At 44.0% G+C, this 26,958-nt stretch overlaps 2 protein-coding genes across 5 annotated transcripts in view; one reads left to right on the forward strand and one right to left on the reverse strand.

Moving 5' to 3' along the window:
- c2h1orf43 (chromosome 2 C1orf43 homolog) overlaps positions 1–11,175 on the reverse strand; it is a 46,140-nt gene extending 34,965 nt beyond the window's left edge. For 3 of the 4 annotated variants that reach the window (XM_063041731.1, XM_063041730.1, XM_063041729.1), the window contains exons 1-3: positions 10,461–10,775; positions 5,878–5,979; positions 4,164–4,281 (exon numbers count right to left, since the gene is read on the reverse strand). In XM_063041731.1, coding sequence (XP_062897801.1) covers positions 4,164–4,281; positions 5,878–5,979; positions 10,461–10,523 — 283 coding nt within the window. In that variant the 5' untranslated portion in view covers positions 10,524–10,775. Of the gene's footprint in view, positions 1–4,163; positions 4,282–5,877; positions 5,980–10,460; positions 10,776–10,813 lie in introns of those variants that run through there. The other variant, XM_063041732.1, reaches the window with a different exon arrangement.
- A 1,126-nt stretch (positions 11,176–12,301) lies between these two features.
- The window catches only part of ubap2l (ubiquitin associated protein 2-like), a 135,942-nt gene continuing 121,285 nt past the window's right edge, over positions 12,302–26,958 (forward strand). Inside the window, exon 1 of the mRNA XM_063041734.1 lies at positions 12,302–12,383. The gene's annotated coding sequence lies outside the window, so the exon portion shown is untranslated. The remainder of the gene's footprint in view (positions 12,384–26,958) is intronic.

Below are 26,958 nucleotides of genomic sequence, written 5' to 3' on the forward strand. Positions count from 1 at the left end.
CAAAGTTAGCATATATTTTGAGCAGTTTAGACTATAAAAGCAAGGAAGATGTAATGCCCTGGCTTTATAAGGCATTGGAGAGAATACATTTGCAGTATTGAGAGTAGTTTTAGGCCCAATATCCAAGGATGGATGTGCTGACATTGGACAGGGTCCAGAGGTTATTCACAGGAATGAAAGAGTTAACATATGAGGAGTGTTTGAAGGCTCTGGAGCAGTACTCACTCAAAGAAAACCTACTGAATACTGAAAAGCCTAGGTAGAGGAGACGTAGAGATGATGTTTCCAGTAGTGGTAGAGTCTAAGACCAGAGCACAGCCTCAGAGTGCAAGGACATCCCTTTTGCACAGAGATGGAATTATTTCTTTAAACTTCATCTCACTTTAAATACACGTCCTCTAGTACTGGACATTTATCCAGTGGTTCTGAATGTCTACCTCAGCTGTGCATTGTGTAATTATATAAACACATCAGGTCTCCCCGCCATTTCTGGAACACCAGAGAAAAGAACTCAAGTTCTCCTTGTAGCTCATACTATCTAATCCTGGTAAAACTTGAGCTGTCCTTCTACTGCCCTTGCACTGCATTGCGTACAAAGCTAGACAGGGAGTTAAACACCTTCTCAAATAGTCACCCGAGTCTAAGCTTTCTTCAGAGTTTAAATGAGAAAACTTTGTGAAACTGCAGAAAGTTAAGTAAACCATGCATTAGATTCAATACAGAATAGTCATGCGCCTGAATATACCAATATTATTGATTATTCTCACGATCCGGTTAAACAAGGTAATAGAAACATGCAACATTCTATAGCCACGCCATGGATGAGAATGAACTCGTGGTGCGACAATAGCTTCATAGTGATGAATGATAAACAGAATACTTCCTTCAAAGTACATGTACTAAATGTTTACCAATATTGAGAAAGCTTCAGACTTTCAGATATTGCTGTTTCAAAGCCACCAGATAAAGAGTAGATGGAGATGTACATCTTTCTACCGTGTATGGTTCCAAATCAAAATCCAAATAAACCCATGTAGGAAATGTAAAAAACAGCTTACCAACAGAAAGTGACGTTTGTACAAAATGAACCAGGAACTGCATACAAAATAAACAATGCCTCTAAAGGCAGAACACTCCCTGCCAGACATTCACAATGTCAAATTTAACTACTGAAGCTAAAAGTCAAGTGATCATTTCATTACGTCTTTAGCAAAAGAATGGACAGTCTTAGAGACTGGTCTTGAAACAGTCTTACTGCACAGCTCTCGTTTCAAAAATGTCGTCCTTTATGACATGCTTGCAATAATGTCTGATGAGCAGACCGATGACGTAGTACCCATTCAGAACGACAGTTGGGCAAGGTACCTCTGAAGGGAATTGTGCTCTCTTAATATGCCCTCCAACTCACTGTCGCCCCTCCGAGTCAAGAAAGGGACAGAGTTCACTGAAGTAATTCGGATTGGAAGAGACTCCTGCTTTGTGATGCTTCCTTTGCAGACATCTTTGTGTGCACAAATGGTGCCTCTGCCAAACAATGGGAGAATCTCAGCAGAAGAGTCTGTGGCGGGGGGTGGGGAGGAGAAAATCCTGTCAGCTGTGTTCTTAAGATGTATGAATGACCATGTACTGCTTTAGGAGTTGAGAGTTCATCCCGGTTGTTGGGAATATGGTCACAGTCAATGAGAGTTGGCAGGGGTAAGCAGACCTCCCCTTCTATTGAATCCAGGACAAATCCACCAGCTCTGCTTCCAGTAGCTTCTGATGTTCCAGGACATGTCTCTAGAGTGCCCAGGGGGTAGCTACAGCTGATGGATACTCAGCTGGCTCCGTGCTGTGGGTACACTAGAATCGGTAGAACCCAAGATGCTGGCCCAAATTTACAGCTGTATCTGGGTCTAATTCTACTGATGTGTCAATAGGTTGGTTCAGTGTATCCATTTGCATTCTGCAATATTGTTACTGCTTCTCCAGTTCTCCTTGCTACCCTCGCCAGATTCTCCACCACTCTCCAGGTGACTGTTTTGTCCACATTTGGACTGACTCTGTCTCAGGGCTTCTCTGGCCAGTCTCAGCAACTCAAACATTGTGGTGCAGCGAGTGAGGGTTGTGAGTTGGCTCTGTTGAAAGTCGAGACACTAACGCACTCATTTGCACTTATTAAGTGGTGAGCACCCACGTTTCCAAGTTGGGTGATTTGGTTTGAATCTGAAGCAGAGGATACAAGTTCAGGAGGAGGACTGGGGAACAATTTGGTGTGAAACGTGCCCGGAAGCTCGTTCTCATCTTTGTCTGCTGCTTTGACTTCACCTTCTGTTGAACAACCATGTCGTATTAGTGGTCTTGCACCAATGGTTGGTTCTTCAGTCAGCTTCCCAGACAGACGACCACCATGTCCAAGTCAGCTGCTGCTCCAGACACCTTTGCATCTGCTAAGGCAGCCTCAGCTTCACGCTCCTCCTTGAGCACACTCAATACAGCTTCTACATAAATTTTCTTCCATATCTAAATAAGCTTTCTCAATTAGCATTTTAGCTTCACACTTAGCATACGCTGCTCTCATTCTTGCTGCTTCAGCTCTATTTTGGGCTCGAGCTGCAGCTATGCTCATTGTGGCTTTGCTTGAGTGTCATGAAGACACAATCAATGTGCCACGTTCTGACCCGACTTCCAGGACTCGGTGATGACGTTCTTAGGGTCAGAAGTTGACATTGTAGTGTACACTGTTCAGATTGCTGTTTCAAGGGCGAACATAGGGCGAATCATGTATCACTGTGTTTGCTCCAAGTTGAAACCCAAATTAATGATGTAAAGAAAAACAAAAGCAGCTTACAAACATCAAGTGACGTTTGTACAAAATGAACAGAGCCTCTAGAAGCAAAACAGTCCTGTTGCCTTAACTTTGGCCAGTCCCATCACTCCCGACTGTGCTTGCTCTCCCACCACAGGTCTTTCCTCCCCCCCCACCAACCCAACATCTGCGCAACTTCCAGCAGAACTCACACTCTCTGCATTCTCCTCCTGGTAGCTCTGTTACCCTCTACAACAGAACATAAAGTACAGCATAGTACAGGCCATTTGACCCATGATATTGTGTTGATCTTATCCTTTCCCTCCCTCGACCAGAACTGAACACCATACTCCAAGTGTGGTCTAACCAGGGATTAAAAGAACTGCAATATTACTTCATGCCACTTAAACTCAATCTCCAGACCAACGAAGACTAACACACCACATGCCTTCTTCAGCACCCTATCACCTTGTGCAGCAACTTTAAGGGATCTGTGGACGTGGATCCCAAGATCCCTCTGTTCCTCTACGCTAAGAATCCTGACATTAACCCTTACTCCACCTTGAAGTTGAACCTTCCACAGTCAATCACTTCACACCTTCCTAGATTGAACTTCTTCTGGCCACTTCTCAGTCTAGTTCTGCATTCCATCAATGTCCTGTTGTAAACTACATCAACTTTCTATACTATCCACAGCATCACCAACCTCCGTGTCATCTGTAAACTTACTAACCCATCCGTCCACTTCCTCATCCATGTCATTCATAAAATTCACCAACAGCAGGGTCCCAGAACATATCCCTGTGGAACACCACCAGTCACCGACCTCCAGGTAGAATATGCTCCATCTACTACCATACTTTGACTACTGTGGGCAAATCAAACCCGAACCTACACAGCCAGGATTGCCTGGATCCACCACCAGTGCTCATGCCTTCAGCTGATAGCCTAGAGCTTAGGAACATCTTCCCCAACTTTCTTCGATCAAGGTGGTGGTCAAGTGGCTCCAGGTCTCCTCCACTCCTTGTACTGTTTTAGGCAATGCATTACTAGTGCCCATAGCAACAAACATTCTGCTGGCGGGAGCTTAGTACCTTGAGCAGATCATTGGTTGATCCAGATACCAGTCTCTTGTGCCTCTTTATTCCCGTGTGTTACCTCCACTGCAGACTACCTTGGGTTCTCCGGTCCCTCATACCTCTGTACTTCTACCTGTAATCCCCCCCCCACCACCCCATGGATGACCTTGGCTTATCAGGTCCCTCATGCCTCTGTATTCCTGCCAGTAGTCTTCCCCCACACCCCTTGGACAACCTTGGGTTCTTGGTTCCCTCATGCTTCTATATTCCTGCCTGTAGTCTCCCCCGTGGACTACCTTGGGTTCTTGGGTCCTGCAGCTGCAGCAAGCGCACATCATCTTCATCAAGTAGCTGCGGCTCATAGTCGAGATCCTGGACCTTTAGGAGTCTCCGGTCTATCTCCTCTCTCAGGTCCTTTTGAGTCACATGGAAACAAGAGCAGCAAAGTTAGCCCAAGGTTACGTTGCTCTCGGTAGACACATTTTAGCAATATGCAGCCTGTTGAGTTTGGAATGCAGTACTCTTCATATTGGCACAACTACAGAAAGGGGGTGGCACAGTAGTGTAACACTATTACAATGCCAGCAACACGGGTTCAATTCCCGCCACTGTCTGTAAGGAGTTTGTACATTCTCCTTGTGACCCTGTGGGTTTCCTCTGGGTGATCCAGTTTCCTCCCACAGTTCAAGATGTATGGGTTAGTAGGTTAATTGGTCACAAGTGTAATTGGGCTCGTTGATGCATCTCTAGATAAGTAACATAAAAATAAAACTTGCAGCAGTGCAGAAACAAGCACTTTGATTCAAGGGGTCACCCACTTATGATGGAGGTGAGGAGGAATTTCTTCCCTTGGAGTTTAATGATTTTTTGGAAGTCTCTACCTAACAAAATGGTGGAAACAAGTCATCAAATATACTTAATGCTGAAACACGCAGATCTCAGGAGAGAAAGACTCTGGGGCTCAAACTAACTCTGGAACAGCTGCAACATTATGGAATAGTACAGGAGGCTCAGGGGTCAAATGGCCTCCACCTGCTCCTGTTTATGGTCTTATTAAAATGTAATGGACATAGATACAAAAATTAAATCAGAAAGGATAAGAGAACATTACTCTTCTTCTGAAGGACAACTATAAGAAGCTCCTGTCAAAACCTTAATGCCACTTCACAGTCCAATCATTAAACATGACAGGGTAGCCATTCCAGGGGGTGGGCATGAAAAGGCTTCTAAAGGCCTGGGGTCAAAATTCTGCCTCAGCTCATCCAACCCTCTGGGTCACTCTCTCCAGAATCCCAACATTCTCCTGACCGCCTCCCCATGAAACTCAGCCTCAAATCATGGCTGAACCCCATTCTTAATCACCAACTAAAGTTCAAAGTAAATTTATTATTGAAATATGCATATTTCACTGTATACTACACAAAGAATCATTTTCTTGTAGGCATTCACAGCAAAACAAAGAAATTGTATCAATCAGAAACTACACACAAAGACCGTCAAAAAAAAACAATGTGCCAAAGACGACAAACTCATGTTCTTGATAATACAGAGACCATGAGCTGTAGAGTCCTTGAAACAGAGTCCGTAGGTTGTGGAATCAGTTCAGGGTTGAAGTGAGTAAAGTTATCCACACTGGTTCAGGAGCCTGATGGTTGCAGCGTAATAATTGTTCTTGAACTTGGTGGTGCGAGACCAAGGCTGCTGTACCTACTTCCCGATGGCAGCAGTGGGAAGAGAGCACCCCAGAGCCTTGGGAACATTACTGAAGGATTTTTACTGATTGATTGCTACAACACAGCTTGGAGTAGAGTGCCTACTTCAGGATTCCCTTGTTCAACATGCCAACAATGGCTCCTGCCCATCAGAGCTGCTGGGAGCAAGATCCGTGTACCAATGCCGACAGTGTTGAGGAAATTAGCCTTGCTCATCCCATGAAGTTTACTATCAGGTTACACAGCAGTGTGGACAGGAGTCCGTGTGCCACCTGCCCTGCACTGGTCAAATACTAACCTTGGGCGCGTTGTGCCCAATGGGGACATGGGGGCCTCTCCGGGATTTCATGGCGAACCTCATGATCTGGCGCTTGACAAAGATGAAGAGGAGGACAAATATCTGAGGATAAAAGACAGCAACATTAGGAAGGGAAACACATGCCAAATGAAGGATGATGCCATAAGCTTGGTTCTAATCCGGGGAGGCACAGAGATCCTTGGGCACCTCATCGACCAAGGCTCCAATGTGCAGGATTGCAAGAGGCTGCAGAAGGTTGTAGACTCAGCCAGCTCCATCACAGGCACAACCCACCCTGCTTTTGATAATGCTTCAGGAAGGCAGCATCCCATGAAAGATCCACCCCACCCAGGTTCTTCTCATCGCTACCATCAGGGAGGAGGTACAGGAGCCTGAAGACCCACACCAAATGTTTTAGGAACAGCTTCTTCCCCTCCGTCATCAGAACTATCAGACCATTGTCAAAACACATTCAATCTCAAATCTTTCTATCCCACTCTGAACACAAAGGCAATTCCAGACATTGGGCGCAGGGTGGGTCTCTGAAATAGAGATTACAAATGCTAAAATCTAGAGCAACAGTCTGTTGGGGGTTCTCAGCAGGTCAAGCAGCATCTGTAGGAGGAAAGAAATTTACGTTTCAGCTGGCGACCTATATCAAGTCCCTCAAAATCTCTCTGGCTCTTTCACATACTTGATGCAGGGTCTTGATGTGAGATGTCTACAACTCCTTTCCTCCCACAGATGCTGCTCCACCCACTGAGTTCCTCCAGTATAGTGTCTGCAGTCTCTATAATTACATTGCAAGTAATCAAGGGCACGCAGGGATGTCAAATGGATGCAAGATCCTGTCAATAAATGAGTTGAAAGACCTTAAGCACCAAGTCACAGGCTGCTCAGCATCAATAATTTATGGTAAAATTACTGCAAAATTATGAAGAAACAAATCTGAGAATTGGGATGTCACATTGCAACTTTACAAAACATTGGTTTGACCACACTTGGAGAAGCAACATGTGCAGTTCTGATTGCCACACCACAGGATGCTGTTGCAATGGAGAGTGCTTGCAGGACAAACCGGATAGGCTAGGTTTATTTTAGAACATAGAACAAGGCCCCTCAGCCCAAGTGTTGTGCCGACACTTTAACCTACTCTAAGATCAATCCAAATCTTCCCTCCCTTGGAATCAATCCTCCATTTTTCTTTCATCCATGTGCTCATCTCAGCGTCCATTAAATGGCCCCAATGTATCTGCCTCTACCACCATCCCCGGTAGGGTGTTCCATGCACCACCACTCTTTGTTTAAAAAAAAACCTCTGCCAGCCCCTCCTACAATTTCCTCCGGTCACCTTAGAAAGTTATGCTCCCTTGCATCAGCCTCCCCCGCGCTCCCCCCCCAGGAAAAAGTCTCTGGCTGTCCACTTGATCAATGCCTCATCATCTTGCACATCTCTATCAGGTCTCCCCTCATCTTCCTTTGGTCCAAAAAGAAAAGCCCTAGACAACGAGCCCCTATAAAGAATTGTGAGGATCATCGGAATCTCTCTTCCACCCATCTGAGATTTTTATCAGGAGCACTGCACACGCACGGCCTTAGCATTTTCAATTACCCCTCCCATCCAATCTCTGAGCCCCCCGCCCCACCATCAGGCATGAGGTACCATTGGATTCGGACAAGGACTCTTAGGATGGGAAACAGCTTCTTTCCCCAGGCTGTGACACTACCGAACCCCCGGCCATGACCCAGGTCTCACCATACACGAAATGCCAGTAGTGTTAATACTCAGAATTATATTTAATATCACCAGCATACATCATGAAATTTATTAACTTTATAGCAGCAGTACAATGAAATACGTGATATAGAGGGAAAAAACGGAATTAAAAAGTAGTGAGATAGTTTACTTTCCTACGCGTGTCATAAATGCACCTTATTATTTGTTAATTAATTTCTGGTAATATTACTTTGTGTGAGTTATATGTACTATGTTGTGCACCTTGGTCCAGAGGAATATTATTTGCCTGTATTCATTGTGTACAGTTGAAATGACAATAAACTTAAACTTGACATTGAAAGGTTTCCTCAACGGTTTTCCTGGAATGAAAGTAGTAGTTAAGATTATGATACACTGAACAGTCAAAATCTTTTTCTGCACAATTGGGGCATGAAAACCAAGGTGGCAGAGAAGGTGAATGGCAAGTTTTGTTGTACATTGAGTGGTTGATTTCTATAACACGCTGCCAGAGAAGGTGGTGGAAACAGGTACACTCACTAGGTTTAAGCAGCATTTAAATGGACTCAGCTGTGGAGGCCAAGTCATTGAGTAGATTTAAAGCAGAGGTGATAGGTTCTTGATTTACAAGGGTGTCAAAGTTTACATGGAGAAGGCAGGAGAATGGGATTGAGAAGAATAATCAATCAGCTATGATACAATGGTGGAAGAGTTTTGATGCGCCAAATGGCCTAATTCTGCTCCTACGTCTTATGGTCTTAAATAGGCAAAGAATAGAAGAACAGTGCTAATGTGGGCAAATTCAAGATTGTTTAATGTTATTTCCAGTACACAATTGTAAAGGAGAACAAAATAATTGTTACTCTGGACCTGATTCAGCAAAAAACAAAACGTAAGATAGCTTATGTATTGACTGTCTGTCTATAAAATGATGCTAGGCACGAGAGTGTCTCTACACAAAGTGAATGACAGGAAATGAAGAAGGTGGTTTGGTTGCAGGCATGGTGGGGTGGGTTACTGCTTGGGGAAAGTAACTGTTTCTGAGTCTGGCAGCCCTGGTGTTGGCTCTTCCCTGATGGGAGTGAGACAAACCATCCATGAGCAGAGTGGGTGGGATCCTTCCTGATTTTGCTGGCCTTCCCCCCCCACACCCCTTCTGTAGATACATATTCAACGACAGGTAGGCTGCTTCCAGTGATGCATTGGGCAGTTTTGACCACCCACTGAAGGGCCTCCCTTTTTGCTGCAGTGCAGTTTCCATACCGTGCAGTAATGCAGTATGTTGGGATACTCTCTACAGCACATCTGTAGAGTGGCACGAGTGCAGATGTGCAAAGTTCAGTCCTCATCAGAAAGCTAGTGTAGTACAGGATCAGCATGGCTGTGATGGGCTAAGGGGCCCCAATTGTGCTCCACAATTATCACTAGCAGAATGATGCCATCATTGATCATACAGAGAAACTCTATTCACAGAAAATAACCAAAGAGGATGAGGAAAATCTAGCAATAAACTAGGACCCATCTTATTGTCATTATCAAATAGATTAAACAGACAAAATCAGGGCATGGTAGCAGTGAGGTTAGTGTGATAGTTACAGTTCAGAGTTCAATCCAAATGTCCTCTGTACATCCTCCCCATGGACACGTGGGTTTCCTCCAGGCATCCCAGTTTCCTTCCACAGTCTGAAGACGTATCGGCTAAGTTCATTGGTCACTGTAAAGTGTCCCTTGATTACATTAAATGGGGTTGTCAGGGGTTTCAGGGCAGTGCAGGGCTTAATCAGTGCTGTATCTCTAAATAAAATAAATCAATAAATACCTCCATCATGGATGGTCCCACATCCTGCTGCGAAAAGAGGAGGGTTGGACTTGGGGCTGGCAGACCCATCCCGTAAAAAACCCAGAGCAGCAGAAATGTCAGCAGAAGCTCCAAAGACCTCATCCCGGGAGAGGGAGGATACACCAAGATGGGCAACACCTGGGGACAATATGAGAGACTGGGCCAGACACAGGACTCTGGCAAGCTGCTGCTGGTAGTCTATGCCCCAGTAGGGGTAACCACCCATAACTAACACCCATCTTATAGGCATTCTCAGTTTGTTATATATATCAGAAACAGAGAAGATTAGTGAAATCAGAGCACCCAGTGAAACTAAACCTGATTCTGATGACAGTCTTCTATCCCATTTATATAGAGGATACAGGGTAAGGAGTAACCAGTAAAAACAAACACCCAACCTATAGGTATTCCCCCAGTCTTTCAGACAGAATTGGAAAGATAAGGTGTCACTACCAATAACTAACGCCCTTCTTAGAGGCTTCCTGGTTTGCCATACAGAATCCAGTGTCACCCAGGGCCATCAAGGAGGAGATACAGGAGCCTGAAGCATACATTCAATATTTTCAGGAACAGCTTCTTCCCCTCTGCTATCAGATTTCTAAATTAACAGTGAACTCATGAACACCTCCTCAGTATTAGGTGCCCCCCCCTTTTATGCACTACATATTCATTTTCATGCATTACTTATTACAATTTATGTATTGCTAGTACACGACATAAGCCAGTGATATTAAACCTGCTTCGGATTCTAGACAAGACCACGGATATCTAACAGTAACGAACACCCATCTTGCAGGCACTCTCCAGTTTGTCATCTAGAATAACGAGAGAAGATGGGGATAACTAGCAATAATATCCGCAATACAGTCATTTTCCTCATTTTGCCAAAAATAACAAATAGAAAAGGTCAAGGATAACTAGTAATAATTAATACCCATCACAAGTATTTCCCAACCTGTCATAACTAATAGGATAACCACCGGTAACTAGCAGCCCGCTGACACTCACTAGGCTGCCGTAGGCCATCACCAGCACCACATTCACCCCGGACAGACTCTTGGCACTCATCATGATCGTCCCGGTCCGAAAAGGAAGCACCGTCCCGCTTGTTGCAACACTCCTCCACCTGGGGCCGTTCGAGTCCAATTTAAACGGTTGACTGCACGACACCGCCTCCGCCCTCGGATCCTTTAAACTCGAGCGACGGTAAAGAGCGCAAACTCTCGCGAGGTTTCAGCCCGCCGTCCATCCTCGGAAAGACTCGGGTATCTCCGGTTCGCCGACGCATGGCGAGTGTAATATATATGTATATCGAAATTTTAAATTTATCGATTAATTTATCTTAAAACAGAATAACTCACGTGAAAGCAATCACATTATGTGAAAGATATAATTTGACTTCCTATCCATAACGAGAAGGGGATGAAAATCCGAAATTTCGGGAATCTTCGGCAGCGATAGGAAAGGGCTGGCCGACGGTTTAAGGTTCGGGAATCTTCGGCAGAAGTCGGAAATTTCTCGGCGCTGGACCCACGGGATTGGCGGGAAAACGTCTGAGGGGGCAAGAGGGGAAATGTCACGAAAGGGGCAGAACTAATCAGTTATTGTTGTGGTGTCGGAGTGAGGAATTGGGCGCTTATGAAAAGCATAAGCGAATCGCATCCAAAAGAAGGGCTCCTAAATTACGGCAATGCCACATTCGATTACATTTACACGCGTCCCACAGTTGAGGGGAAAGGGGAACAAATAAAATGGCGTCCGCATTGCTGAAGGCTCCTTGAGGGAAAAGATATCACATGACAAGGGTGTCTCTGTGAACGCGCAAGAACAAAAAACGCTGAGATCGAATTTGGATAGAAATTATCTCAATAATACATTTATTTTCTTTTAAGGCAATATAAACTGTAGGTAGATGGAAGGAATGAAAATAATAAAATTGGCTGTGACGACATGGGCTTCCAAATGGCGGCACGCTGAAGAAAGCCCTCTCTACAGGTCACGTGACAGGGAACTTTCGGCTTTAGCCAAATAACGATAGAAACTGGAGAGCAGTTTTGTGTTTTGGAAAACATACTTTAGTAAGATGTTTAAATAAAAACTTAATGTGCATAGGAAGAGGAGGAGGTTAAATACAGGTTGTCGCCTGACGTCACTAATTTAAAATGGTGGCGGGTCGAAGCGGAGCTGGAACAGCTCACGTGACAGGGAAAACCAGGAGATTCCCAAGTTTCAGTACCAATTGCAAGAAAATTATTGTGATTTTTAAAATAATATTTTGGCACCGGAGCGTATTGATATCGGGGAACGTCAGTAGACTTAAAATGATCGTAACACCTGACAGAGAGAGGTGAAACTATAAAGTAAATCAGTGATTAAGTTATACATCTCCAATCGGTAAAGTAGGAGGTTTGACAACAACGTGGAGGCGGAACAAATCTTGGAAACTGGGTAGTTCTCTAAAATAGAGGAGGTTCTCACCATGTGACAAATGGGGTTGGGAAAACTGAGATGATTAAAGTAAAATATCCTCGAGGGCATTAAACATTAAATTTAAAAAATTTTACGAATTAAGAAAACAATTGGAAAAAAAACAGGGCAGCAGCGATGTAAATTAAATCTTCGGGGAGGTGCCAAATAATGGAAGCTTTCTTTCCCCTCACGTGACGGGGGGAAGAAGTGTGAGAGTTAAAGGATCCTACAAAGGGCAACTAAGGGAACTTAATATATACAATCTGAGCGTGAATGATAAAATAAATGGTTTGAAGGCAAAAAAAAAACACGAAGTAGGTTGTAGAAATAATGGGAGCGGAGGGTGGGTGTCGGGTGACGTCACGGGGTTCAAAATGGCGCCGGGAGCGAAGCGGCGGCGGGCCGGGTCACGTGCCGGGGGTGTTTGTGTGCGTGTTTAGTGCAGTGTGGACTGAGGAGCAGGTAAAGTTTGTGTCCCTCTCTTATTGTCTCCCCCCTTATGGGGCCTGCTTTTATTTCCTTTATCTTTTTGGCTAAGTACTTCTACTCTTGGGATTAAAAAAATAATACTGTGTGTGAAGGAAAAAAAAACAACCCACAGCCTAAAGCTTTTAAAACCATTTTTTTTATTAACAGGAAAGAATACAATAACAAGGGGAATAAAATCTCTCCCTTTTCTCTTCCCCCTAAAGGTTTTTAATTTAGGGTCTTTTTAGGTTTCTGTTTTCAAATTAATCCTACCTGAACAATAAAACTCATTTTTCCCATCAGAGGAAAAAATATAAAATGTTCACGTCCTTTCTGAGGCAGGAAGGCTTATAAAGAGGTTCTGGGCCTCCAGGAAAAATCACGTAAACTCTTTTTTTTGTTGTTTCTGAGCATTAGGACGAAACCTGCTTTTTTTAAAAGGCCTATCCAGCAGGCCCGAGGCCTGGGGCTCGATTAGTTGTGAAAGGAAGGGATTTAATTGTCGTCTTTCTCTCTGAACTGGGTGATTTTTAGATTCTTTCCCTTCCGAATTTTTAAATTTAGCCCAATGATTGAAGTCTCCGCTTCTATTTGTATTTCAGTATCCTTTTCTTTGTAAAGATTGAGGGCTTAATTTAAGAGTAAATCGACGCTTGGTTACTTGAAGGCCTCCCAGGCCTCGGGAAAGAGGAAGCCATCAGCACAAGAGAGGGGATTTCTAGGGGGCTTTGTATTGTAGTTTATTCCCTTGTCCTCGTCGGCACGCTTACAAAATCGTCAATGCAATGAGATAGTATCCAATCTCATAAAAATATGTGCTTGTGTGTCAAATGCGGGAATTTAAGACTGTTTGTACCTCGGTTGTGGGAGGAAATTTATTATGAAACTGAATTGCAAATCATGTTTGTTTAAGATTGTAGTTCTCCGTTTTTAATGGTTGAAAACGTGCGAAGTAATTAAACTTGTTAGATATCTAAGTGCATGGGAGCTGCTTTATGCATTCCAATTTGTTTTGTTAGCTTTGTGTCCGATAAAATCGGTTTGCAGTTTTTTTCCCCTCATTTTAGCGAGAGAAGGGAAATCTTGTCTCCTTGTTTCAATCTTCTCGTCAGCATCAGGTATCTTCCCCGAGCAAAGAAAAGGGCGCAATCGCGTAAAAGCAACTTTTGTTTTAAATAGTCGAGGGTGAACGTAATTGAATCGTTTAGTTATTTTTTTTCGCCCAAAAAAATAAACTTTAAGCGCCCAAATTCGGGTGTGTGTGGACTGTTAGGTGGCGCAGCGCTTTGTTCTGAGCATCTGCCCCCTTCTGAATCTTATCGTCAGCTCCTTCCACTTGTATTTTTGCCGAACTTGTGCAGGGATGTTGTTTTTATATTTAAAAAGAAATCCCTTCCGGTGGGGGGGTGGAACTGAACCTCGCCTGGTTTGTATCAGACGCACGCACTTTTAATCTTTGCGTGCTCTGTGGTGGGGTTAACAATACTCGGGCGTAAGCTAACTGCTTATTTTGATGCCACCATTTTAAGGATATAGTCTAAGACCAATTGTCTTGGGGTGTACATTAATCCAGGCCAGGGATACATAGGTTTAGTGGAAGAATTTACAAGCTTTGAAGCCCCCTGTCCTGAGGACATACGGTTTTGTATTTACTGTTCATTTGTAGATATGGCAGGTATGTGGTATATCTGATAACTCTTTAAAAATGCACAAGCAGGGTGGGCCAACCTACCCCTCAAGCCTACTCTGCCATTGAATAAGATCATGGTTAGTTCCAGTCTTGCGCCCCCCCCCCCAGAGTGAAGGATGGCCTTATGAAATTTTCTAAAGCTATAAGGATAGATACTGTGAATGGTCAGTGTCTTTCCCAGGGTATCTAGTGGTAACACTGTACAGCCAGTGTCTGGGGTTCAATTCCCACTGCTGTCTGTAAGTGTTTCTCCATTCTCCCCGTGTCCGCTGGGCTTCCTCTGGGTGCTCTGGTTTCCTCCCACATTCACAAAGACACATGCGTTAGTAGGTTAATCGGACACATTAGGCAGCGCAGGCTCATTGGGCCGGGACGGTCTGTTACTGTGCTGTATGCAATAAAGTAGAGTGCATAGTTTCAAGGTGAGAGGGACCTGACTGGGTGGTGGGTGTTTGGGGGGAGTTGTCGGAGGAAGTGGTGTAGTTACAATGTGTAAAAGGCATATAGATTAAGTTATAGAACACTACAGCACAATAGGCCCATTGGCCCATCTTGTCTGTTCCGAGCCCTCTGTACCCTTCTCATCCGTGTATCTATCCAAATTTCTCTTCGATGTTGAAATTTACCCTGCATTCCCCACCTGTGCTGGCAGCTCGTTGTACACTTTCATCTCCGAGTGAAGAAGTTCCCTTTAAACATTTTGCCTTTCACCCATGACCTCAAATTTTATTCTCACCAACCTCAGTGAAAAAAGGCTGCTTGCATTTACCCCTTATCATTTTGTATAGCTCTGTCAAGTCTCCAAATGTTCTACATTCTGAGGGATTAAGTTCTAACCTATTCAATCTTTCCTTAACTCAGGTCCTCCAGTCCTTCTAAATCTCTTCTGCATTTCTTCCATCTCATTTACATCTTTCTTGTAGGTGGGTGACTAAAACTGTACTTAGTACTCCAAATTAGACCTCACCGACATCTGATACAATTTCTACATAACATCCAAATCCTGTGCTTAATACATTGATTTTTGAGAAGTCAATGTGCTGAATGCTTTCTTTGTGACCTTATCTACTTCTGACATCTCATTCAAGGAATTGTGGATCAGTATTCCCAAATCCCTCCTTTTTACGGCACTCTTCAGTGCCCTAGCTTACTACGCAAGACCTACCCTAGTTAGTCTTCTCAAGGCCCAATGCTACACACTCATCTGCATTAAATTCTATCTGCCATTTTCCAGCTGGTCCAGATCCCGCTGCAAGCTTTGAGAGTCTTTCTTGCTGACCACTGATCAACCTGATCTTGGTGTCATCTGCAAATTTACTGCTCCTGTTAACCACATTATCATCCAGATCTTTGGTATAGATGACAAACAACAATAGATCCCTCACTGATCCCTGCGGCACTCCACAGGCCTCCAGTCAGAGAGGCAACTATCCCTGACTTTTCTCGTGAAGCCAGTTTACTCCCTCATCTTGAATCTTCTTGACCAACCTCCCTTGCAGGACCTTGTCAAATGCTTTGCTAAATTCCATATAGACAAGTCATTGCCTTTTATTAACTTTTCTGGTAATGTTCTTGGAAAACTCCCTTAGACTGGTTAGACACGACCTGCCATGCACAAAGCCATGCTGACTATCCCTAATCTGTCCTTATCATTCCAAATACTTGTATATCCTGTCCATTGGAATATCTTCCAATAACTTTCCCACTACTGATGTCAGGCTCACTGGATTATAATTTCCTGGCTAAATCTTGGAGCCTATCTTTAACAACGTAACATTACCCTGTTCCAATTCTCTGCTACCTCCCCTGTCGCTAAGGGTGTTTTAAATATCTCTGCACTAGCCTCCCACAGGGCCTGAGGAACACCTTGACAGGCTCTGGCAGGCTTGGTTAGCTTCATGTACTGGAAGAGTTGTCCAAACACAGGTACATAGTTTAGAGAACATGTCAGTATTGAGGCCAAGGTTAGACCGGCCATGATGTTATTCACTCCAAGACCACTTTCCTACTCTCTTCCCACATCCTTTCACTCCTTTACAGTTTACTCTGGTCAGTATTATTTGTGCCTTGAATATATTTCAAGGACTCTGCTTAACTGCTCTCCACGGTAGAGAATTACAGGTATTTACAACTCATAATTAGGTTTCATATCATTGTCATGAAATTTGTTGCTTTGCAGTAGCAGTACGTTGTTATACATAAAATAATCTATAAATTGGGCGAAAACATATTTAAAAAAAATTAATTTAAGAAAGAAACCATTGAGGTAGCGTACATGGGTTCATTGTCCAGGAAGGGAGCTGTTCCTGAAACATTCCTCTTCATCTTTACCTGAAATAAGGGTTGTCATATTCTCACAGGACTGGAAATGTCCTTTGTTCTGGGACAATTTAAGCAAATAACTGGAGGGGAAAGGGGGGTTAACCTTAAAACTAGAGTGAGGAGTAATCTTTCACTTTGCGAGTGATGGAGGTAACTTGCTGATGAATGCAAGAAGCTGTTTTAAACCGTAAGATATAGGAGTGAAATTAAGCCATTTGGCCCATTGAGTCTGCTCTGAAATTCAATCATGACTGATCCTTTATTTTTTCCCCCCTTCTCAGCCCCACTCCCCGGCCTTCTCCCCCATAACCTTTTCTGCCATGTCTAATCAAGAACCTATCCAGCTCTGCCTTAAATACACCCAGCAACCTGGGCTCCACAGCTTTCTGTGGTAATAAATTGCACAAATTCACCACTCTCTGGCTAAAGAAATTTCTCCGCATCTGTTTTAACTAGACACCCTTCTATCCTGAGGCTGTGCGCTGTTGTCCTAGACTCTCCCTCTATGGGTAGCATCCTTTCGACATCTATTCTGTCTTGGCCTCTCAACATTTGAAAGGCTTCAGTGACATCCCCTCCCCCCCATCCTTCTAAATTCCAGCGAGTTTAGACCCAGAGCTAACAAACATTCCTTGTATGATAACCCTTTCATTCCCAAAATCATCCTTATGAACCTCCTCCAATGCCACCATAACTTTTCTTAAATGCGGAGCCCAAAACTGTTCACAATACGCAAGGTGAGGCCTCACCGGTGCTTCATAAAGCCTCAGCATTGCGTCCTTGCTCTTCTATTCTAGACCTCTTGAAATGAATGCTAACATTGCATTTGCCTTCCTTACCACGGACTCTACCTGCAAGTTAACCTTTAGGGTGCTCTGCACAAGGACCCTCAAGTCTGCTTACATCTCAGATTTTTGGATTTTCTCACCATTTAGAAAGTAGTCTGCAGATTTATTTCTTCTACCAAAGTGTATGACTATCCATTTTCTAATTCTATTTCATTTCCCAGTTTCTTGCCCATTCTCCTAATCCGTCCTTCTGTAGTCGACCTATTTCCTCAACACTACCTGTCCCTCCATATGTAGTGGGTAGTGGCTCCATATGTCACTACTACAGGGCGTGATGACCCTGCCTTACACGAGCCCCGGGGTCAATTGGCTCCGGCTGACAGTACCCAGTATGGGCCTCTATCCAGGGTTACGGATCCCACTGCCTTGTAGGTATCTTCGGAAGAACAGAAGGCTAAAGGCTGATTTATACTTGTGCGTCAACTCGACGCTGTAGGTACAGCGTCGCCACGAACCCTACGCCGTAGCCTGATGTGCACCTTTCCCAAAATGTAACTGCGCTTCGCAGCAACGCAGACTGCAACAACTGTGATTGGTTGGCTTGGTAGCATCGCATTTCCTCCTACGCTGCAAAAGCTTCCCATTGGCCGACTGAAGGTCAGGGAAGGAACTCTGGCTGCAATGCTTTCCATAAAGCTTTACAGACCTCTGAGATTACGGAGGACATATTTCGCTTTTACGAAAAAAGATGCTCGCTTTAAACTTGTTTATCCCGAGAAAGACTACCATGACCATGAAGCCTTGCACGGGCAGGTGTGTGCGCATGCGCGATGTGCCTGAATTGATGAGTGATGCAGACACACCAACGCACAAGTATAAATACTCACAACGTGCGTAGGTCACTTGAGTAGGTTACGGCGTCGAGTTGACGCACAAGTATAAATCAGCCTTAAGGAGTAAACCCTACACAAATCCGGAGTGGAGCCCCTAAGGCGATTGGATGACGTATCACGTCACCTCCAGGCAGCTCCTGCAGCCAAGCTGATGCCAAATGTACTGCTTCACATTCTTTTGGACCACGTCCGCAAGGCTGAAGGGGGGCGGTCTTGATGTCTGGGCAGCCCAGGATCTCCATTTTCATCGCCCAGGTCTGTGTCCCGGGGCGCATCCATTGTCTACTTAGACGGAGACATCATCACCTGCCCCTTCACCAATCCTCGTATCTTCTGTAAACTTGGCAACAAAGCCCTCATCTAGATTCCATCATCTAAATCATTGATATATATCAGAAAAAGAAGTGGTCCCAACACCGACTTGCGGAACACCACTAGTCACTGGCAACCAACCAGACCAGGATCCTTTTATTCCCACCCACTGCCTCCTACCAATCAGCCAATGCTCTAACCATGCCAATAACTTTCCTTCAATACCATGGGCTCTCAAGTTGATAAGCAGCCTCATGTAGTACCTTGTCAAAAGTTTTCTGCAAGTCTGAATATTTTGGTCCATACCAGCTCAGAGTGAACCACTAGTTTTCTCTCTGACATACTCTCCAAATATCCACATCAAGTTTTTGTGCTGCCCCCCCTTCCCCCCACCACCAAACTCTACCGCTCTGGTATACTAGGGATAATTATTGTCGATTAACCTATTGGTACTTGGTTGGCCTGTGATGAATCTGTGAAACTAATTGCCAAGTCATTGAGTATATTTAAATAAGAGGTTGATAGTAAGGGTGTCAAAGCCCACAGGGAGAAAGCATGAGAATGGGATTGAGAGGGATAATAAATTAGCCACGATGGAATGGCAGATGGGCTGAATGGCCTAATGCCTCTGTTTTGTGGTTATGGAATCTTTAGGATAAGAGGAAACCCTGTGCTGTCACGGGAAGAATGCTGTGCCAGAGGTCAGGGTGAGGTGGTAGCTATGCTGCCCATGAGTTGGAGGGTGAGTGCTCACAGTACCTCCCATACTACAGGGTCAGAGCTGTGGAATTAGGCGAAGGGCTCCTTTGCATGCAAATAGTCTGCAGAACTTTAAAATTTCATGATTCTATTTTTGACTCGTGTTGAGGAATTGGGTACTTAAATATTGACTGCTCATTGGATGCTTTTTGCATCTGCTAGGTTTATTTAAGTGTTGGGCTGAGAGAGGATAGTGAAAACCTGGAATGAGCTGTCAGAAGAAATGATTGAGACCAGGAGAATTGTAACATTTAAGAGGCATTTGGGTAGTTAGAGGGGGAGGGCTGGAGTGTTTTTGGCTGAACCTGGGCACCTGGGAGGTAGCAGGGAGGAATCTGTGGTCAGCATGCAGCAGTTGGGCCAAAGGACAAAGCTTGTGGAGAGGGAGGCAGCTAAAAGGCCCCCGGAATGGAATCCACTGTCCACCTTCGGAATTAAAAGGGACCAAAGTAAGTGCTGGAAATGCTCAATAGGTCAGACAGCGTCTTATGAGAAAGAAAAAGGTAATGTTGAATTGGAGACATTTAGTTATTTAAAGTTCATCAATTTGAAGCGTTACCACAACCTGAGTTGGGGAGCATTACAAAATTTTGTATTTACTTTTTGGATTTTCAGCATTTGTAGTTTTGTTTTTTGATCTATGCTGTTTATTCACTGGACGTGGGTGTTGCTGACACTTACTGCCCATTCCTCATAGTCATACTTTATTGATCCAGGGGGAAATTGGTTTTCATTACAGTTGCACCATAGATAATAGTAATAAAACCATAAATAGTTAAATAGTAATATGTAAATTCTGCCAGTAAATTATGAAATAAGTCCAGGACCAGCCTATTGGCTCAGGGTGTCTGACCCTCCAAGGGAGGAGTTGTAAAGTTTGATGGCCACAGGCAGGAATGACTTCCTATGACGCTCTGTGCTGCATCTCGGTGGAATGAGTCTCTGGCTGAATGTACTCCTGTGCCCACCCAGTACATTATGTAGTGGATGGGAGACATTGTCCGAGATGGCATGCAACTTGGACAGCATCCTCTTTTCAGACACCATCGTGAGAGAGTCCAGTTCCATAGCCCCCTGAGAATGTAGGGGTTGTGAGCTCAACCAACTGAAGCACTCCCTCCAGGGAAAAGTACTCCCACATCACTGCTGAGGGAGTACCAGGGTTTACAACCAGCAGGTGAATATTTTTCCAAGTAGGGACAGTGTTTCTGGTTTGGAGAACTTGCAGCAAGTTACCCTCAGTTTACATCTGGGACATGGCTTCATCTCATTACTACCATCTGGGAGAAGCTACAGGAATCTGAAGAACCACATCCAATGTTTTAAGAACAGCGTCTTCGTCTCCGCCATCAGTTTTCTGAATGGATAGTCACCTCGTTCTCCTTTTGCACTAATTTTATATTTCTTTTATAAAGTAATTGGTAGTTTATACATATTGCATTGTACTGGTGCCACACAACAACAAATTTTGTGATGTGTATCAGTAATAATAAACCTGATGCCTTGGTGAGAACGTAGTGGAATGTGATTTAGACTGTGACAAGGTTATGTGGCCATTTGATAAGTTTTGGAGGGAGAGTGAACAATTAAACTGAAAACGATCTTTCCCTTGCTGAAACTGTGATATTCAGCTCCAGAAATGTTGCAGGAGCCCACTCTTCCCATCTGGAATGTGAGCAGTTAGGAGCCAGGGAATTTCTCTGAAGGTCTGCTGGGTAATCTCCACCCTCTTGCTTTCCTATTTGCTCTTTGAAATGATAAATCTTGCCTAGTGTGTTGTTTGCTTGATGCAGTTGGGAGCTAGGGAATTTCTCTGAAAGTCTGCTGGGCAGTCTTTCCCATTTGCTCTTTGCATTGATAAATCTTGTCTAGTGTGCTGTGGTTGCCATGAATTACAGGGGGACGTGGAGCATTAAAGTCCAGCTTGTTTGTGAGGTCTCCACCTCCTCATAGTCCCCATTTTTGTACATTTTCTCTGTTCCCAATGGAGTCTTACAGGACAGAAGCAGGCCCTTCAGCCTATCAAGCCTGCTTCAACCATCAACTGATGATTTACACTATTCACATTTTCTACCATCTGGGTAGGAATTAATGATTGAACTTTATTTGTCCCATGTGCGTCGAAACATACAATGAAATATATTGTTTTTGTGTTAACAAGCACCTCAGGCTGTGGATTGTGCTGGGTGCAGCCCTCAAGTGTTATCACACTTCTAGTGCCTACATAGCATGCCCACAATTCATTAACCCTAACTGTTTATCCTTGGAATGTGGGAGGAAACCCATGCGGTCATAGAAAGAACGTACAAACTCCTTATAGACGACAGCGGGAATTGAATCCCGATCACTGATAACTGGTGTTGTAAAGTGATTGAACTCATCGCTAGGCTACTATGTCAATCTATTTAAGTCGTTTGATTGGATGGTGACCATGTGGTCCTTACTCAGTGATTTTCATATCTAGTTTGTTTAATTTTTTTTGGATGTGAGTGTCACCGGCAGGGCTGAAACTTAACACTCCCTGACAACCCAGGAGTGAGCTGCTTGAAAATCAGAATCCAGTTTAATACCACTGGCATATGTTGTGAAATATGTTGGGGCAGCAGTACAGTGCAATACATAAAAACTGAACTGTAAATTACAATAAATATAAATATAAAATAAATAGTGCAAAAACAGGAATAAGTAGTGAGGTGGTGTTCATGGGGTCAATGTCCATTCAGAAATCTCATGGCAGAGGGGAAGAAGCTGCTCCTGAAATGTTGAGTGTGTGCCTTTAGGCTCCTGTACCTTCCTGGTGGTAGTGAGAAAAAGGCAATCATTATGGTTAAGACTCTCCCACAGTGCTACTGGCGAGGGAGCTCCAGGATTAGCCCGGAGAGAATGAAAGGGCTATGAGTTCCTCTTCCACCCAATACGCTTGCCCTTCTAGGTGTCGGGTGTATCCTGCATGATTGGCTGCAATCTATTTTGTAAACGTCACCCGAGTGTTGATGAGATGAGGCCCAGCAGAAGGGTGTGTTGCCTCATTTCCAGACACCTGGCAGGCCTGATGTTTTTGAGGAGGTAGCAAGCTTATGTCACACTAGCCTTGGAGACCCACTCCAGAGGCTTGAGCAGACATCGTGGGGTACAGTGACAATGGCTGTTAAGTTACTGGACTTGAAGGCCTAAATTGTGGGCTTTTATTCTCCTGACACAAATTTATCTTTTTAAAATTGAGATCCATTGTGGTATAGGCCCTTTGAGCCCTGCCGCCCAGCAATCTCCTGATTTAATTCTAGCCTAAACATGGTCAATTTAAAATGACCAATTAGCTTACTATCCAGTTTGCTTTTGGACTGTGGGAAGAAGCTGGAGCACCCGGAGGAAACTCATGCGGTCACGGGGAGAACGTACAAGCTGCTTACAGGTAGCAATGGGAATTGAACCTGGGTCGTCTGTACTGTACAGTGTTGTGCTAGCCACTCTGCTACTGTGCCGCCTGTTCAAATCCCACCCAAGGCAGCTGGGATTTAAATTCAGTCACATAAATTTAAAAGCAAAGGCTCATTTTAGTAATGATGACCATGTTAAAACCAGATTGTTGGGGGACAAAAAAGCACATCTGATTCAGGACATTCAGGAGTGGAAGTCTGTCCTCTCCTAACCAGACTGGGCCGGTTTCTGATTCCAGACCTCGTAATACATTTGTCTCTTACTGTGTACCAATTCTGTTTTTAAGGGTGCCGTTCAGAACTATGCAACGAATTAATAAAATTCCCAGGTGCTGCATTATCGGAGGAGGAATCCCTTTTTCCCCAGACTGGCATGCATTTAATTCAAGGTTTACCTTACAATCAGCAGAGTATTGCTTTTTTCAAGAGCTTGGTGCTGCACACAACTTGACTGCTGTGCTCACAACATTTCAGAACTTCATTGGCTGTGAACATGGGCATAGAACAGTACAGGTCCTTAGACCCAAGATGTTAACCCACTCCAAGGTCATTCTAATGTTTCCCTCCCAAGTAACCCTCTATTTTTTTGACCAGCATTAAATGCAATACACAATTGTGTCCGGCTACAGTTTTTCTTTCATTCACGTGCCTATCTAAGAGTCTTAAATCTCTTGAACGTATCTGTCTATCCACCACTCCGGCAGCAAGTTCCTTGCACACAGCATGCTCTGTGTTTAAAACTACCTCTGACGTCCTTCCCCCCACGCCACATTTTCATCCAATCACATTAAAATTTTGGCCTCTTGTATTAGCCATTTCTGTTCAGGGAAAATCTTTGGCTCTCCACTCTGCCTATGCCGCTTATCATCTTATACACCTCTATCAAGTCACCTCTCACCTTCCTTCTCTCCAAAGAGAAAAGCCCTAGTTTGCTATTGTCATAAGACGTGTTCTAATCCAGGTAAATCTCCTGTGCTTCCCTCTAAACCTTCCACACCTTTCCTGTAATAAGGCAACCAGAACTGAACACAATACTCCAACCATGGGGTTTGTAGCAATGCAGGCTGTTGGTATCTTTACTATTTCAGTGACAACCAACGCAAAGTTTCCCTTAGGGTTGTGTTGGCTCTTTGGTTAAGTTGGACTCAGTAGACCTGATAGTGTCTCCCCTGTGCCATTTAACCCAGGGACAACCTGCAGTGTCAGAAACTCAACACTACTTCAGGTTACAGGGAGAAGGCAGGAGAATGGGGTTGAGAGGGATAATAAAACAGCCACGATGGAATGGCAGATGGGCTGAATGGCCTAATTATGCCTCTGTCTTGTGGTTATGGAATCTTTAGGATAAGAGGAAACCCTGTGCGGTCATGGGAAGAACGTTGTGCCAGACGTCAGGGTGAGGTGGTAGCTATGCTGCCCATGAATTGGAGGGTGAGTGCTCACAGTACCTCCCGTACTACAGGGTCAGAGCTGTGGAATTAGGCGAAGGGCTCCTTTGCATGCAAATAGTCTGCAGAACTTTAAATTTTCATAATTCTATTTTTGACTCGTGTTGAGGAATTGGGTACTTAAATATTGACTGCTCATTGGATGCTTTTTGCATTTGCTAGGTTTATTTAAGTGTTGGGCCTGAGAGAGGATAGTGAAAACCTGGAATGAGCTGTCAGAAGAAATGGTTGAGACCAGGAGAATTGTAACATTTAAGAGGCATTTGGGTAGTTAGAGGGGGAGGGCTGGAGTGTTTTTGGCTGAACCTGGGCACCTGGGAGTAGCAGGGAGGAATCTGTGGTCAGCATGCACCAGTTGGCCGAAGGACCTGATTTTTGTGCTGTATTACTCTAGGATTCAATGCCTATTGAAGCATCTTCTCCAATTCCAGCCTCCATTGCTCTGCCAGTGCCTTTTAGCTCCTTCGACCACTTTTCCCCAATCATCAAGGACTGTTACTTTGGTCAAGCCTTCCATATCTCTTGAATTTTCTTTGCAAGATGCTTCACTTTTCCATATTTAAAAAAACATGCAAGTTGTTTTTAATTGGAGCCTTTCTTTTGTCTTTCTTCACCTGTAATTTGAGGACATTAAAACCTCTTTCCATCAGCAGGGACCAAGTTGGGTGAGGGGGCAAATCAAATCTAAATAAATTTATTATCAAAGTATGGATGCTGTTTAATGTAGATAAATGTGAGGCTGTCCACTTTGGTTTTAAATACAGTATGTTAGCTTGAGATTGGGGAAGGTACAACATGACACAGGTGTCAAGCAGTTATGAAAGCAAATGATATGTGGCCTTCATTGCAAGAGGATTTGATTGTGAGTAAAGATGTTTTGCTGCAACTGTACAAGGCACTGGTGAGACAACATAGAACGGTACAGGCGCTATAGCCCATGATATAGTGCCGACCATTTAACCTAGTCCACCCTAACCCTTCCATATAATCCTCCATTTTTCTTTCATTTGCAGGTTGAGTCTGTGGTGAGGAAGGCAAATGTGATGTTAGCATTCATTTTAGCAGGACTAGAATATAAAAGCAAGGATGTAATGTTGAAGCTTTATAAAGCACTGGTGAGGCCTAACGGAGTATTGTGAGCAGATTTAGCCTCCTTATCTTGACACTAGAAGATGTGCTGACACTGGAGAGGGTTCAAAGGAGGTTCACGAAAATGATCCTAGATTGAATGGCTTGTCATATGAAGAGAATTTAATGGCTCTGGGCCTGTATTAACTGGAATTTAGAAGAATGAGGGGTGACCTAGTTGAAAGGCTTCAATGGAGTAAATGGGAGAGTCTAGGACCAGAGGACTTCAGAATAGGTGTCCTTTTAGAATGGAGATGAGGAATTTCTTTAGCCAGAGAGTGTTGAATCTGTAGAATTCATTGCCACAGGCAGCTGTGGAGGCCAAGGGTATACGTATATTTAAGGCAGAGGTTGATACCTTCTTGATTGGTCAAGGCATGAAGGAATATGGGGAGAAGGCAGGAGACTGTGGCTGAGAGGGAAAATAGATCAGCCATGATGTAATAGCGGAGCAAATTCAATGGACCAAATGGGCTAATTCTGCTCCTATATCATTTCATTTCATTTAAGGGCCTCTTAAATGCCCATAATGTACTTGCCTGTACTATCCATTCCGACAGTGCTTTCCATGTACATGCCATGTGTAAACAACTTGTGTCTGACCTTCCCCTATCCTTTCCTCAAAATTATGCCACCACCCATCTAAATGGCCCTAATGTATCTGCCATTCCTGGCAGCTTCAGGCCTGAACACTATAGCCTTATTAACCACCATCTCAATTTGCCCAGATCAATGGATTGGAACCCTGAGATCCCTCTGTTCCTCCACACTCCACAATCCTGCCTTCAGGTTTGACCTTCCAAAGTGAATCATTTCAAACTTTTCCGGATTGAACTTTATCTGCTACTTCTCAGCCCAGCTTTGAATCCTGTTAGTGTCCTTTTGTAACCTACAACAGCCTTCACTGTCCACAACATCTGGAGTTTTGTGAGAGATTTTTTGATCTTATCTGAAAAAGGATATTAGTACCAAGGGCTTAGTGCAGTGAAGATTTATTAGATGGGCTCTCAAGATGGCGAGACTGATCTGTGGAACCGTAGAGGGATAGGTCCCTTTGACCCATCTTGTCCATGGACTTAGTGCAGGAAAAGTTTATTAGATGGACTCTCAGGATGGTAGGAGTGATCTGTGGAACCACAGAGGAACAGGCCCCTGTCCAAACCTTTGTTGTCAATATTTTGCTGAGCATGGTGGGGTGCTATGTGGGTGCCAGAATGTGTGCCAACATTTGTGGGCTGCCCAGGCACATCCTTGGGTGTGCTAGTTGTTAGCACAAACAACACATCTCACAATCTTTTGATTTTACACTCACTGCTCACTTTATTAGGTTCAGAAGTGGAACCCAGTGTTGTCTTCTGCTATAGCTCATTCATTTCAAGATTCGATATGTTGTGTGCTTAGAGATGCTCTTCTGCACACCTCTGTGGTTATTTGAATCCTGTCAGCTTGAAATAGTTTGGATTTTCTCTGACCTCTCTCATTAACAAGGTGTTTTCACCCACAGAACTATTGCTCAATGGATATATATTTGAGATTTTTTTGGCTCCATTTTCTGTCAACTCTAGAGTATGCGAAAATACCAGGAGACCAGCAATTTCTGAGATACTAAAACCACCCCGTCTGGCACCAACAATCGTTCTATGGTCAGTCACTTAGATCACCTTTCTTTCCCTTTCTGGTGCTTGGACTGGAAAACAACCGAATCTCTTGACTATGTCTGCATGCTATTATGCATTGAGTTGCTGCCACATGATTGGCTGATTATACATTTGCATTAATGACCCAGTAAAGT

The sequence above is a fragment of the Mobula hypostoma genome, chromosome 2 (genome assembly GCF_963921235.1).
Source record: "Mobula hypostoma chromosome 2, sMobHyp1.1, whole genome shotgun sequence".
NCBI lineage: Eukaryota > Metazoa > Chordata > Chondrichthyes > Myliobatiformes > Myliobatidae > Mobula > Mobula hypostoma.